The sequence below is a fragment of the Gracilinanus agilis genome, chromosome 6 (genome assembly GCF_016433145.1).
Source record: "Gracilinanus agilis isolate LMUSP501 chromosome 6, AgileGrace, whole genome shotgun sequence".
Lineage (NCBI taxonomy): Eukaryota > Metazoa > Chordata > Mammalia > Didelphimorphia > Didelphidae > Gracilinanus > Gracilinanus agilis.
This window is the reverse complement of record NC_058135.1, coordinates 219,057,789-219,070,884: the sequence shown is the minus strand read 5'-3', so window position 1 is coordinate 219,070,884 and position 13,096 is coordinate 219,057,789. Positions and strand designations below refer to the sequence as shown.

General features: G+C 42.3%; 1 protein-coding gene across 1 annotated transcript in view; it reads left to right on the top strand.

The window, feature by feature from the left end:
• The window catches only part of DOK7 (docking protein 7), a 120,751-nt gene that overhangs the window by 72,578 nt on the left and 35,077 nt on the right, over nucleotides 1-13,096 (top strand). The window contains exon 7 of the mRNA XM_044680287.1: nucleotides 5,056-5,933. Within this exon, the coding sequence (XP_044536222.1) occupies nucleotides 5,056-5,933 (878 nt within the window). The remainder of the gene's footprint in view (nucleotides 1-5,055; nucleotides 5,934-13,096) is intronic.

Genomic DNA, 13,096 nt, shown 5'->3' with positions numbered 1-13,096 from the left:
TCTTGAGGCAACTCTTTCATTAACTTCCTCAATGAAAGAATCGTTTGTGGTATCTTCAGAATGGCATATTTGGGAGCTTCCCCTTTCTTCTGGATTGACTTCCTCTATAGAATTATTGCCTATTAGATAATACTTAATCTTTCTCTGAATTCTGAAAGATTCCCCGCCCCCACACCAAATTTGGGGTATGCATCATTTTTTCCAACTTTCCTATCACAAACCCTAAATGGAATAGTTACTTTCTCCCAGGGTATCCATTATTTCCATTCTCGCACTCAGTTCTTCTTTGTTTGTGACATATATGTGACCATCCAGCATCAAAGAAGGTATGTGTTCTAAAAGCAAAGCAGAATTTCAGTAGCTCAAAAGACATGTGAGATGTTCAAAATTATCACCATCTCCATCCAAATGTTCATACAGGCTATTTGTGCCAGACCTGTGGTAGGGTTTCCCAAGCTCATACTGGTCAGCCACAGGTGGACACACTGTACATGGACCCTGACACAGTGATGTTGTTGTTGGCCTCTTTGAGTATGAAAGATGACAGCCAATCACAATATTCCAATATTCATCTATTGGCTCCGAAACCTTTTGAAGGGGGGCAGTATGTAAAGCATTATGCTTGTCCCAGAGGGGAACATTAGGGGAGTGCTACAAGAGGAGTGTAAGACACATTCTCTGGAAGACACAAGGAACTTTCATTCTTCCAGACTGACCAGATGTATACACAATGCAGTTCAATTCAGCAAAGATTCATAATATTTGTACACGTGGAGAGCTCTGAGGTAGGTAGGTCTATGGAGGGTGAAGAGTGCAGCTAAAACTCTCATGGAGTTTAACATGTAGTAAGGGGGGTTAGACACATTTTGCAGATAACTATGATAAATCATGGTGTAGTTGAAAGAGCACTGAGTTGCAGTCAGAAGACTTGATCGGAAACCCTGATTCTGCCCCTTATTAGCTTGACCGTGTGACACTGACCAAGTCACTTCTCTGTAAGTCTGTTTTCCAGTATGTAAAATGGAGCAACACTACTCATACTACCTACTTCATTGGGTTGTTGTGAAGGTTCAACAAGATGATGTATATAACAGTGCTCTGTTATAAAGTAAAGTTTATATAAATATAAACTATTCTTTTTATCACAGGATGTAATTAGGAACAAAACAATATATAATTAAATGATAAATTGTGTATGGAGAATCATAAATGCTATAAGAGCCCATAGAAGAGGCAGTATAGTTTAGTGAAAAGAGACTTGCTTATCTTGGTACACACCTTACCAAATAAACAGTTGGCTAAGAATCTGAGTTTGAATACTATCTAGTATTTTAGGACCTTGGGCAAGCTAGTTTATTTCTTTAGTACTCAGTTTCCCCATTTATAAAATAAGGAGGTGATCCCTTCAAGCTCTAGCATCATGGGGCAAAGGTTAGCATTAAAGGAATACTTTTATGGCAGCGAGCACCTTGAGAATCATTGAAAGTAATAATGGAGATTGACTGCCTATTGAGGACTTGGGTGTAATCAGAGAGTAAGAGGAAAATGATGTTGGTAAATAGAATGGAATTAGATTGTGGAAGGTCTCAAATACCATAATGAGAAATCTGGATTTACTGTAACCAGTAAATGTGGCATAAATAATGCTGGACTTGGAGTTAGCGAGCTGAGGTGCTAATCCCAAGCTCTGCCAGCCCCGGTTTCTTCTTCTCTAAAATGGATATAATCATCCCTGTCCTACCTATGTCAGAGGATTGTAGTGAGGTGCAGCATGTGAGCCATCATCATTTTAATGTAGTATCACAAGGTCATTGGAGGTCTGCGTAGGCTGGTTTGGAAATGAGGAAACCTCGAGTCAACTGACAGCGTACATACAGTGCCGAAAAGGATTTTTGTGAACTTTATCTCATTCTGACCTGTAGGTTGCCCCTTCATCCACCTCAATGTGTCATCTTCCATTGCTAGTTTCAGGAAGGGAGATGGAGAAGCCTGAGTCATGTATCCCCTTTCTAGCTCTTCTCCTTTTATTAATTTATGACACTTGGCAAATTACATTTTGGCTCTCTCAGCAAGAAACAGTATAACAGTAACTCTAATAACAATAGCTGGACCAGTTTGGTGGCAGAGTGGATGGAACATTGGCCCCAGACTCAGGAAGGCTGGAATTTAAATACAGCTTTAGACATTTACTACCTGCGTGATCCTGGGCAAGTCACTTAATCTCTGTCTGTCTTAGTTTCAATTGTAAAATGAGGATAATAGTAGCACCTGCCTTCCAGGGCTGTTGTAGGATTAAATGAGGGAACAATCTACAAAGCACTTTGCAAACCTTATAGGGCAATGTTAAGCGATAAGTATTTGAGATAGGATTTGAAACTCAGATTTTCCTGATTCTGGGTCCAGCACTCTATCCACTCTCATGGAGACATTAGCAGCTTTGAGAGAATCTTAGAGGTGAGATGGATTTCAGAGGACAAATAATTTCCATCCCTTTAGCTTTGTTCTGTTTTCTGGGCTAAGCCAAGCAAATAGGATTTCTTTTCCACGTGCTATTTTACCATAATAGTGCTTCAGGTTGCATAGATAAGGTAGTGTCCATTATGATAGAGATGAATGTCCCATTCTCTTCTGCTGTGGATGGACACCACATTTGTAGGAAGAGTACTGTAGTGTGTTCTGTAATCTGTTCTCAGTTCTGGCCACCCTCCTTTAAGAAGCTCCATAGATTGGATCAGCTCTGGAGGAGGGTGAGCATGGCAGTAGACTGGTGGCCATGCTGCATGAGGATCAGTTGAAGGAATTAAAGCTGTTTATCTTGGAGAAGAGAGACTTAGTACGGGAAGTGATATCTGTCTTCAAGTATTTATGGGACTGTCAAGTGGAAGAGATTAGACTCGTTCTTGGTCCTAAAATTCAGAACAAGAATGAGACAGAAGGAAATTGCAGAGGAACAGATTCAGGTTCATTGTAAGGAAAAACTTCCTAATAATTAGGGTATCCAAAGGTGGAATAAGCTGTTCCAAGAAGTCCTGGGCTCCTCATTCCACGGGAATCTTCCATTAGACATTTTGCTTCCTTTTCTGGGACGAGAGAGGAGATTCTCATTCAGCTACATTGGATGAAGTGATCTCTGGTATTAAAAGACTGTAATCATAGTGTTCCCCTTCACCACAAGACTTCTCATCTTTCGGTCAAAGATTTCCCAGTCTCTCTCAACTTCATCTGTTAAAACATTTACATTAAAGTGGAAAAGGCAGTGTGTGTAAGAGTGGGTAGAGAGCTGGATTCAAAAATTGGAATCGTTTTGTTTAAATCTCTCTCTTAACACATATTAAGGGGTAGTTAGGTTGCATAGTGGATTGGGAGCCAGGCCTGGAGTCAGGAGGACCTGGTTCAAATTCTCCATCAGACACTTACTATCATGTGCCCTTGGGCAAGTCATTTAATCCCAATTTGCCTAGCCCTTATGGTCTTCTGACTTAAAATCGATATTTAGTATTGATTCTAAGAAGGTAAGGGTTTTAAAAAATTTAAAAAAAAACTCCACATATTGCATAAATCACTTTGGGCATATCACTTAACCTCTTAATGTTCAAGGCAAGTGTCAAAGACTCCAGAAAAAGTGCCAACCTAAAGGGAACTCCCTGATTTGGGAGCTCCTTATGCTGATAAAATCACAGGTCCAGCTTCTATCCCTGTCCCTATATCTGGCTTTATGTCAGAGTGCCCATTTTACATAGACAATGTTGGTGTTCCATGAAGCCTTCTCGAAGTGAACCTGGCTATATTCTCACCAGAAGCATTTCTTGCTGCCCATGTGCTGGGCAGGAGGGCTTGGTTCTCAGTAGCCAACCTTCCAGCGTTCTGCATCTAGCACCCAAAGGCAAAGCTTAATCAGCCTCTGAAGAACTGCTTCTTTTCTCACGTGCTCTGTGAAATCTTCATTTTGTTCTGATGAATTGGAGGGGCACTAAAAGTGGCCCACAGCTCAGAGAGTCCCTCAGCAGCTCTGGGTCATCCAACAGTATAGAAGCATCCTCCTAAGTCTGCTTGGCTTTGGAATTCCTTGGATACCTTGGAGTATGTGCCTGGGCACAGAATATAATGGTGTTTTAGCGGCTCCCTCTACACACAGAGATGCCCATCATTTGGATTTTCAATTTCTCCAAGGACTTAGATTTGCTGTTGACCTAGAGAACAAAGCAAGATGGGGAAATGCAGTCATCTCTTTCCTCTTCATTTCCTCTCTTTGGATTCTGCTAGCTTCTGGATAATAGTAAAACCTTCCATTAGGATTTTTTTAACCCTACAATTACTTTCTCACACTTTGCCTCATTTGATCCCCACTGTGGCTCTGTGAGGTTGGCAGGGCTGGGGTGATAACAGCTCCTATTGCTGGAATGCTTTCCATGTTAGAAAGAATTTTTTCTTAATCGTAGCTCAGGGAAGTAGGTGATGTAGGTATCATTTTCCTATTTTGCAGATGAAAAAATTGGAGCCCCGTAGAGTGGAAATCATTTGTCCACCATATGATAGCTTCCAAGGCAGAACTTAGACCCTGGTCAAACAATACATATATATTAAGCACCTGTAGTATGTGCCAGGCATGATATGATGAGTGCTGGTCTTCCTCTCCTTTTTATTTTAGCAATACATCTGCCCAAGGTCACATAGTCAACATGTAAGTTCTTGGAAGGCAGGGAACGGTGTCATTTTTAATCTTTTTGTCTTCATTATCTGGCCCTGTGCCCTAAACCCAGTAAGAATGAATAATTATTAATAAATAATAGTTTTTTGGAACGGAAATGGCAGAACCAGGACTTAAAACATCAGTTAGAGAACCTAGGTATGAGTTCTCGCTCTGGCATTTACAAGCTATTGGATCTTGGAGAAGTCATTCTCCCCACCCTTTCCACTCTGCTTTGGCTTGATTTTCATTATTAGCCAAAGGAGGGGGGTTGGCCTTAGATGGTCTCTGAAGCCCCCTTTGCCTTTAGAATTCTGTGATTCTGGCTCCTGGCACCTGGATGATCTTGTTTTTTTCTCTTGTTTCAGGAGATGACAGGAGTTTGTCCAGCTCATCATCAGACACCAGCCACTCAGATGCCAGCGCTGGGAGCCGGCTCACTCTCTGGCCCGAACAGTCCTCAGCCAGCACCTCCCAGGAGAGCCACGGGCTGGCAGCTGCTAAGTCCCTCCACCTTGGGGAAGACAAGGCACACGCAGAGGCTGCTCATGGTGCCACCAAGCCACTGCCAAAACCTCTCCGGTCCAGACAGCTCCAGGAAATCGGCCGCCAGAGTTCTTCTGACAGTGGAATAGCCACGGGGAGTCACTCTTCCTACTCTGGTAGCTTCTCTTCCTATGCCGGGAGCCTGGACATCTGCCATGGTGATGAGTTTGGTTCCCTGCTTAGCTTGCCATTGAACTTTGCTTCAGAACAGAGTTTGTGCACCTGCCCACCCAGTGAGCCTCCCAGGGGTCTGGAGTATCAGGTCCCCAGCTCTTTTCGGCATCTCTATGACACACCAAGGAGTGTATTACAAGCAGCTGCTAAGGACACTCAGCCCAGTGGTGGAGGTGCAGATTCCACAGGACCCAAGGACCAGGCCCCAGGCCCTCAACAGGCCAGTGACCCCAAAGCAGCACCAGCCCCCCTCTCGGAGGCAGGAGCTGCCTCTGAGCCTGACCAAGACTTGGGGGGGCCCACCGCCTCCCTTGCCGAAGGCACCAAAGACTTGGGTGATGAGACTTATGCAGATTTTCTTTCCAGGTGGTCAGGCATCAGACCTCCAGGACAGGTGTTAGAATCCCAAAGTAGTGAGTCGGTTTCACCTAGTGGAGTGTCCGCTGAGCCTTGTGAAATGTGTAGCCCCCGCCCCGGGGCTCCAAGAGCTTTCTTTACATCATGTCCAGTCTGTGGTGGACTCAAGGTAAATACCCATCCCTGAGTAGAAGTGTTATAACCCAGGCCCAATCTGAGTTAAAGTGATGCGATTGATTTCAGTTTATCAAGGGTGCAGAAAGAGCAATGGACAGTGGTCCCATTGGAGAAGCATCCTTTTTGTATAAATTAGCTTAGAAAGTGAGGTATAAATGACCAAAAGCCCACCAGAGAGACCCAGGCCTTGGAGATAAGGCACAGGGAGTAATTTTAAACCATGGGCTACTAACCCTGGGGTCATTTAGCCTTGAAGAGGCAGGTAGTTTTCTTCCTTCAGGAGATGAGACCAGGTGGGTGGAAAGAGCACTTCCTTAGTGTTTAACATACTTTTGATGAGAGAAAGCCTCAGGAAGGGAGGAAGAGCTTGTATTTAGAGAGAAGAATCCCAGCTGAAGATATGTTGCTTGAGCAGGAATATAAGTGCTATCCAGAAATATGGATTGGATCCAAAGATCAAAGAATTTTTGACCTGGAAGGATCATTAGGGGCCATCTAGTCTCCTTATCTTATGGGGGAAACTGAGGCCCAGGGCAGGGAATGGACCTACCCAAGGTTTCACAGGCAGATCCAGGATTCAAACCCAGGTCTTTTGACACCAAATCCATTATTCCATTTCCTGGTGTTGCCTCTTGGTGAGAATTTTTAGAATATGAAAGACTGAAGTGACTTGATACCCCAAGATATTCACATCAATAGCTTACATTTACTATAATGCTTGATGATTTGTAAAGTAGTGTGTCCCTTGTAATGATGCTGTGAAGCAGGGAGTTTAGGTGTTATCCCCACTGTACAGATGAGAAAACTGAGGCAGAGAGAGATCAAGTGACTTGTGAAGGTCACACAACTAGTAAATGGTAGCACTGAGAGACTCCAACCCAGGACTTCTGTGTCCAATCCAGTGCCTTTTTTTTCCATCTTTATTCCCCCCCCCCCCATTATGCTACACTTTTCTTTAAGCCAGGATATTCAGTTGATAAAGGACAAGAATTGCCATCTATGGATTGGGGCAAGAATAGTGGAGACCCTAGACTGAGGGTGACTGAGAGATAAGACTTCTTAGGGATTTCTGGCTTTTCTTGGTCCTGCACCTCTTGTGTTTTGCATGTACTTTATTTCTTTGCTTTTGTGATTCTGGAAACAGAGCTCTGCATCCTTAAGGGGTGAGTTAAGAGACAGGTGATGCCATTTCTATCCCCTCTATGTTCTAACTGTAACTTAGCACCACTTATTTTTTTAAACCCTTACCTTCTATCTTAAAATCAATAAAAAGTTTTGGTTCCAAGGCAAAAGAGTGTTAAATTCTAGGCAATTGGGATTAGATGACTTGCCCAGGATCCCAGCTAGGTGGTGTCTGAGGCCAGTTGAACCTAGGATCTCCCATCCCTGGGCCTGGTTCTCTATCTGCTGAGCTACCTAGCTGCCCTAGCACCATTTTCTGTTAACATGAGATGGGTCTGTCTTAGATAGACTAGTTAGAACCAGAAAGTGTCCTTAGGATCTACAACACTGGGAAAGGACCTAAGCATCCAGTCCAGTCCTCAAATTTAAAGGTCAAGGAACTTGAGGTTTTAAACGGGAAAGTCTTTTATGGCCAAGCACACACAGTGCATGCATGGCAGCCACATAGGACTAAAACCCAAGTCTTCCCTGAAATTCAGTCCAGTGATTCTTTTTAAACCACACCACAGCTAATTGATCGGATAATAGATCTTAGATCTCAATTCTTGGATTATAAACCTAAAATGGAAATTAAAAAAAATCATTAAGAGATTTTTCCTTTTCTCCATTGCCCCAAATAATCCTATATTTCCCAGAACTCTGAAACACATAGTTCTTTTTAGATTTTCTGAGAACACTGGCTCCATAGGACTTCTTGAAAGACTGAAGTGAAAGCAATGCAACTAAGTAGTAGTAGACAATCATTCCTTTGGAGGCAAGAATCCTACCTGTGATTTTTTTTATAAATTAGCTTAGAAATACCCCCTAGATGTCTCAATGCCATCATAGAAAGTGATAAAATTCTAAGGAATCAGAGAGTCTCTACCTAAATCTCCTTTCTCATTCACTTCTCTCATGAGCAGAATTTATGGTTCATGCTATAAATTAGTCTCCTGGAAGATTTGTGATCAGGTGATATTTGGTCAAAACATCACTCAGGAGGTTACTTTGATATTCACATGAAAAATGACATCTGGGCATGGCTTCCTGAGAGGTTGACCTCTCCAAGAGAGCACTTGAGAGGTTCATAGGAGGATGGAGTTGGGAGGCTTGTTAAAAAAGGACTCTAGTTTCCTGGTCCTACCTTTATATTTCATGCTGAGATGGTAACCCCTTATATCAGTGGTGAGGAGCTCCCAAGAGTGCGTGGTCCTATTATCTTCTTTTCTCTTTATATTAATGCCATTTTACTTCCATGATGGCATGAGCAGTAGAGGCCCACATAGTGAGTTCTGAGGAAGAGATAGAGCGTCCTTTGGGTAGCCCTAATCTCAGGATTTTCTATAGTACCGTGTATGCTTTCTGATGCCTCCAGAATCAGTCAGGCAGTTTCCAGAAATCTTGTATGGTAAATGCTGAAGCTCATTAGTTTTGTACTTTGGCTCTTATATAGTGATCAAAATGAGTGACAATGAGACTTATTAAGTTTTTTAACCTAAGTGATCTTTATCAGTGGGATTTGGGGTGAGGGAGTTACTTTTTGTTGTTTGTAGTACAGTAGATTATCAGCCCATCTTCCTCAGGGGAATAGATTATAAAAAAAAATAACTCTTGGGACTGTTCTGAGTCTAGAACCTGGTTCTGTGCAACCAGCAGGCTGGTCTCTGTGGATGTCTTAGCTTTTGGTTGTTTGAAAGTTTCTTGTAAGGAAATGATGGGAAGCGTTTTGGCAGGTGGTAAGAGGACCATAGGGTCCAAATGAATTATTTTACTCAGCTATAGAATATGTAGTATAGCTGAAGGTCCAAATGGACCCTCATCTTATGACTTTGGGCTGGGAAGAATGGCTGTTAGGATACAGGGCATCACATTCAGAATGGAGATGGCTGGGAGATATCTTCTCATGGCAAGGAGAAGCCCTTGACTAAGAATCCCAGAACTTTGGGAGCATAGCATCAACATCAGAGAAGAAAGATCAGGGCCTTCCTTGATCCTTCTGATCTTTTCATCTTCTAGCTCAGCTCTGACATTCTGCAGAGAATTTTCTTGATGACAAACTGCATGGAGTGTGAATTTCTTTGCATCATTTTAATTATTTTTGCTATGAGATTTCAGATGCACCAGTGAAAGGTGTTAGTTAAGTGCCCTGTACACATCACCAGACATCTCCCATTGGGAACCATGATCACTTTTTGTTTTGTACCCTTTCAGGTGTATTGCTATCCTCTCTCCACGCTTTGGTTTGGGATTAAAGTAGCTTAATGTGTACATATTTTATTCTGTAACTTTATTATCAGGTGACATTTTGATGCTATTTTTATTCTTTTTTAATCATCCATTGTTTGTAATACCTTCTTAGTTTGGAAATAAAATTTTCTCTTTTCCAACCATCTTGTCCATTTCCATTTGGCCAATATCCTTCCCCAACCCCTTTCCCAATATTCTGGTCATTTGAGTGTATCTGAAATGCCTTCCTCAAAATAGCATTTGGCATTGGAGACTGGGATCCAAGGATTGGATTGAAATCCAGGATCCAAGGACAGACTCATGTTCCATGGATATTATCAGATCCATTTCACAGAGGTGGCTTTGAGTGTGCGTGGAACGAACTTATTAAATCGAGATACTAATGAATCGAGCCTACCAACTATTCCCGTCACCATGCCAGCATGAGGCTCCTTTTCTGAGCCTGAGACCTTAAGGAGCTTTCAGCAATGAAAGAAAATTAGGCTGATTGCTGGACTGCTGCCTTGAAGATTTCATTGCCATAACAATCATTTAATTATGCTTCTGGGTGAACTCGTGTGTGTGTGTGTGTGTGTGTGTGTGTGTGTGTGTGTGTGTGTGTGCTTATAGGAGAATGATCCTGGCTGTCAGTGTTACTGGTCCTCATTTGGGGTTTCAGATGTGACAGTGCATGTTTCCTGTATTTTTTCTTTAAGTGGAAGGTGAAGCTTTTCTGCCTTTTCAGATCAGGATTTCTGGAGCTAGAGGGAGATGCCCACGGAAGCCTAGGAGATGTCATGAATGTGACACAGGCCACAAAGAAAGAAATTGTGCTTGTGCATTTGTCAAGGATTCTGACTTCTACATTTGGTGGGAGGTTAGTCTGCATGATTCAGTATCACAGACTATCATGTTGGAAAGGACCTAGGGAGTCATCCAGTCCAACTACCTTTCTGATGTAGGAGCCCTTTTCTAGAATGCCTCTGGCTCATCCTCTGGCTTGAACACCTCTAGTCAGTGACAGAGAGCTCACTACCTAATGAGGCAGTTCATTGTTAGGAAGTCCTTCCTTATGTTGGAAAGATATCTGCCTGTCTCTATAACTCACTCCTATGGTCTTAGCTCTGCCCTCTGGACCAAACAGAACAAGTCTCATCCCCTTTTCACTTGGTGATCTCATGCATCCAATCGGGTTGATTATCTTAGAAGTCTTTTCTAATTCCAAAGTTCCAGGGTTCTAGGATAAGGTCTTATTGATCCTGAGCTAGTATAAAAGAGTTTCAAGAGGGGATCAGCTTAAGAGGAATGTAAATGGAATATTTCCTCCTTTTTTGGGGGGGAAGAGAGGGAAGGGAAAACTCCTCTACAGCATGGTTTAACAGGCTGCTGGTAACTTGAGCAGGCAGGTAGATCATAAGCTTTTACATTTTGGAAGGGACTTTAGGGATAATCATCTATTTTCCCCATTTTATTGTTGAGGAAACTGAGACTCAGAGAGACAAAATGACTTGTCATACATGGCCAAAGCAGCAGAGCAGGGATTTGAGTCCTTCTAATCTAAAACTTATAATCTTATATATACTAACAACCTTTGCCCTCACTTAAAAAAAATCCTTTGCTGACCTGGTTGCACCCACTGCTTTGATTGCATGTGCTTTGGTATTCAGGCATGTGAGAGGGGTCTTGATGACATCTGCACATGCCCGGAGGTGACACCGCAGAGTCTGGTCTGATGCATTTACCATCTCTGTCTTTTTTCAGTGTTCTTGGTCTGCAAGGCTACTACTTGTGACATTGTTTGTGCCAAAGGCCAAGGATGACAGCCTAATGATCAATCTAGGGAATCAAAATCTCTTGGGTTCTTTGGAAAACAGATGAGATATAAATCTATGATCAAATACAAAATTCTCTGCAGTTGGCACCTTGGTGGTGATGGATAGCTTGATGTTCCCACCCCCAAGGCATAAATAAAGGCCTTATTGGATCTATTCAGTACTCTCAGGAGCCTGCGAGGGACCCAGGACATCATGCTAGTAAAAAATATATGCGCATACATACACTTTGAGTGAAGGTGGAGAGGAATGAAAGATTTTGAAATTAAAGTTTCTGAAATGTTTTCAATAAATTAGTCTTGTATTTTGGTTAAAAAAACAAACAAACAAAAACAACCCCAAGTCAACCACATGAGAACAAACACAGCTGGATAGATGATGGGGCATGTAAAAAAGAGATGAGGGTTTTAGTGAGTTGGAAGCAACTGAATGTGAGCTAACACACAATATGAACTAGTAAGCAAATATAAGCACAGCTACATTATGAGCCAGCAGTCAAAGAAAAGTGAACAGTTTTAGGCCTAGTTTTTAAGTGAAGTTGAAAGTCCAGCTATCTTCTCCCTTGGTCAGACCATAACTGGATTATCATACTTGGCTCTAGATGCCACATTTTAGGAGGGATATCAGTAAAGTGGATTGCAATCAGAATGATCAGATTAGAAACTATGTTTTCTGAAGAAGAGATAAGTGGCCTGGGGATGTTGATTCTGGAGATGAGGGACATCATCACATTAATTAAATATCTAAAAATTGTAATATGGAAGATGAAGTAGCTCAAACATCCCTCAGCCTCTTTCTTTTTCTATTTCATTCAGACCTGTGATTTCATCTGGGTGTGGAACTCCTTAGTATAGGGACTTCCTCCATTGATCCACATCAGCGATTTATTTGTAATATATACTCTTAGAAAGTTACCTGGGACTCTTTGATAGCACATGAATTGCCCATGGGCATAAAGTTAGTATGTGGCAGAGGCAAGATTTGAATTCATGTCCTTGAAACCAAACCTGGTCTTTTCTCCACTGTCAAACTAACTATGGAGGGAGTGGACTAGATGCCTTCTGAGTTCCTTTCCATCTCTGAGATGTGATTACTGGGAATAGGAGAAGAATGTGTTGCTGGATCCCTGCTAGAGTTCTACTCCTTTGCTCCAATGCTTTGACTAAGCACTGGGAAATGCAAACTCAATCATTGCTCCAGACCTTATTTGGAGAGCTGGGAAGGCCCTTGGGATAGATCTACTTTCATTCTTGGATCCTTCTAAGAATAGGGAGAAGGAACTAGAAGGGATGGGATAAGACCTTCCCAGCTCATCTTCAGGCTAAAGTCACCACAAAATATCTTTAGAAACTGAGAGGGAGGGGAGGACCCCTATATATCTCAATGGTCCATTTCTCTAAGCTTTTCATATTAAGTCTCTCATTGTATTATTGCTGAGGAGTCTCAGATTCTTACTATTCAGATAAATCAAAGTCTGAGTATTTCTTCCACCAGTATGGTGATGAGTTCCTCATCATGGGATAATTCCAAACAGACTAGAAGACCTCTAAAGGTTTTGAAAATCTCTGTTCCACAGGACTTTGGAGAGGACACATATATATGTGTGTGTGTGTGTGTGTGTGTGTGTGTTTGTAGTTTCAGGAGTCTGTATGGCTGAAAGAGAAAGTTAATTTCCTGGAGGCCAACTTTCTGGGAATGAATCCCTCAGCACTTAACTAGACTGGTCCCCTGAAGATAAGACACAGTCCATCATTAGACTGTTGTCTGAAGTCCCTTTAGCTTGGTAGGACCTTCCTGTTCTCCACTTAGCATGGTCTTTAAGAACCCAAGGTCACCACACTAGGGAGGCACCAGAGTTTAGATTGACTCTTCCTCTCTCTCTCTCTCTCTCTCTCTCTCTCTCTCTCTCTCTCTCTCTCTCTCTCTCTCTCTCTCT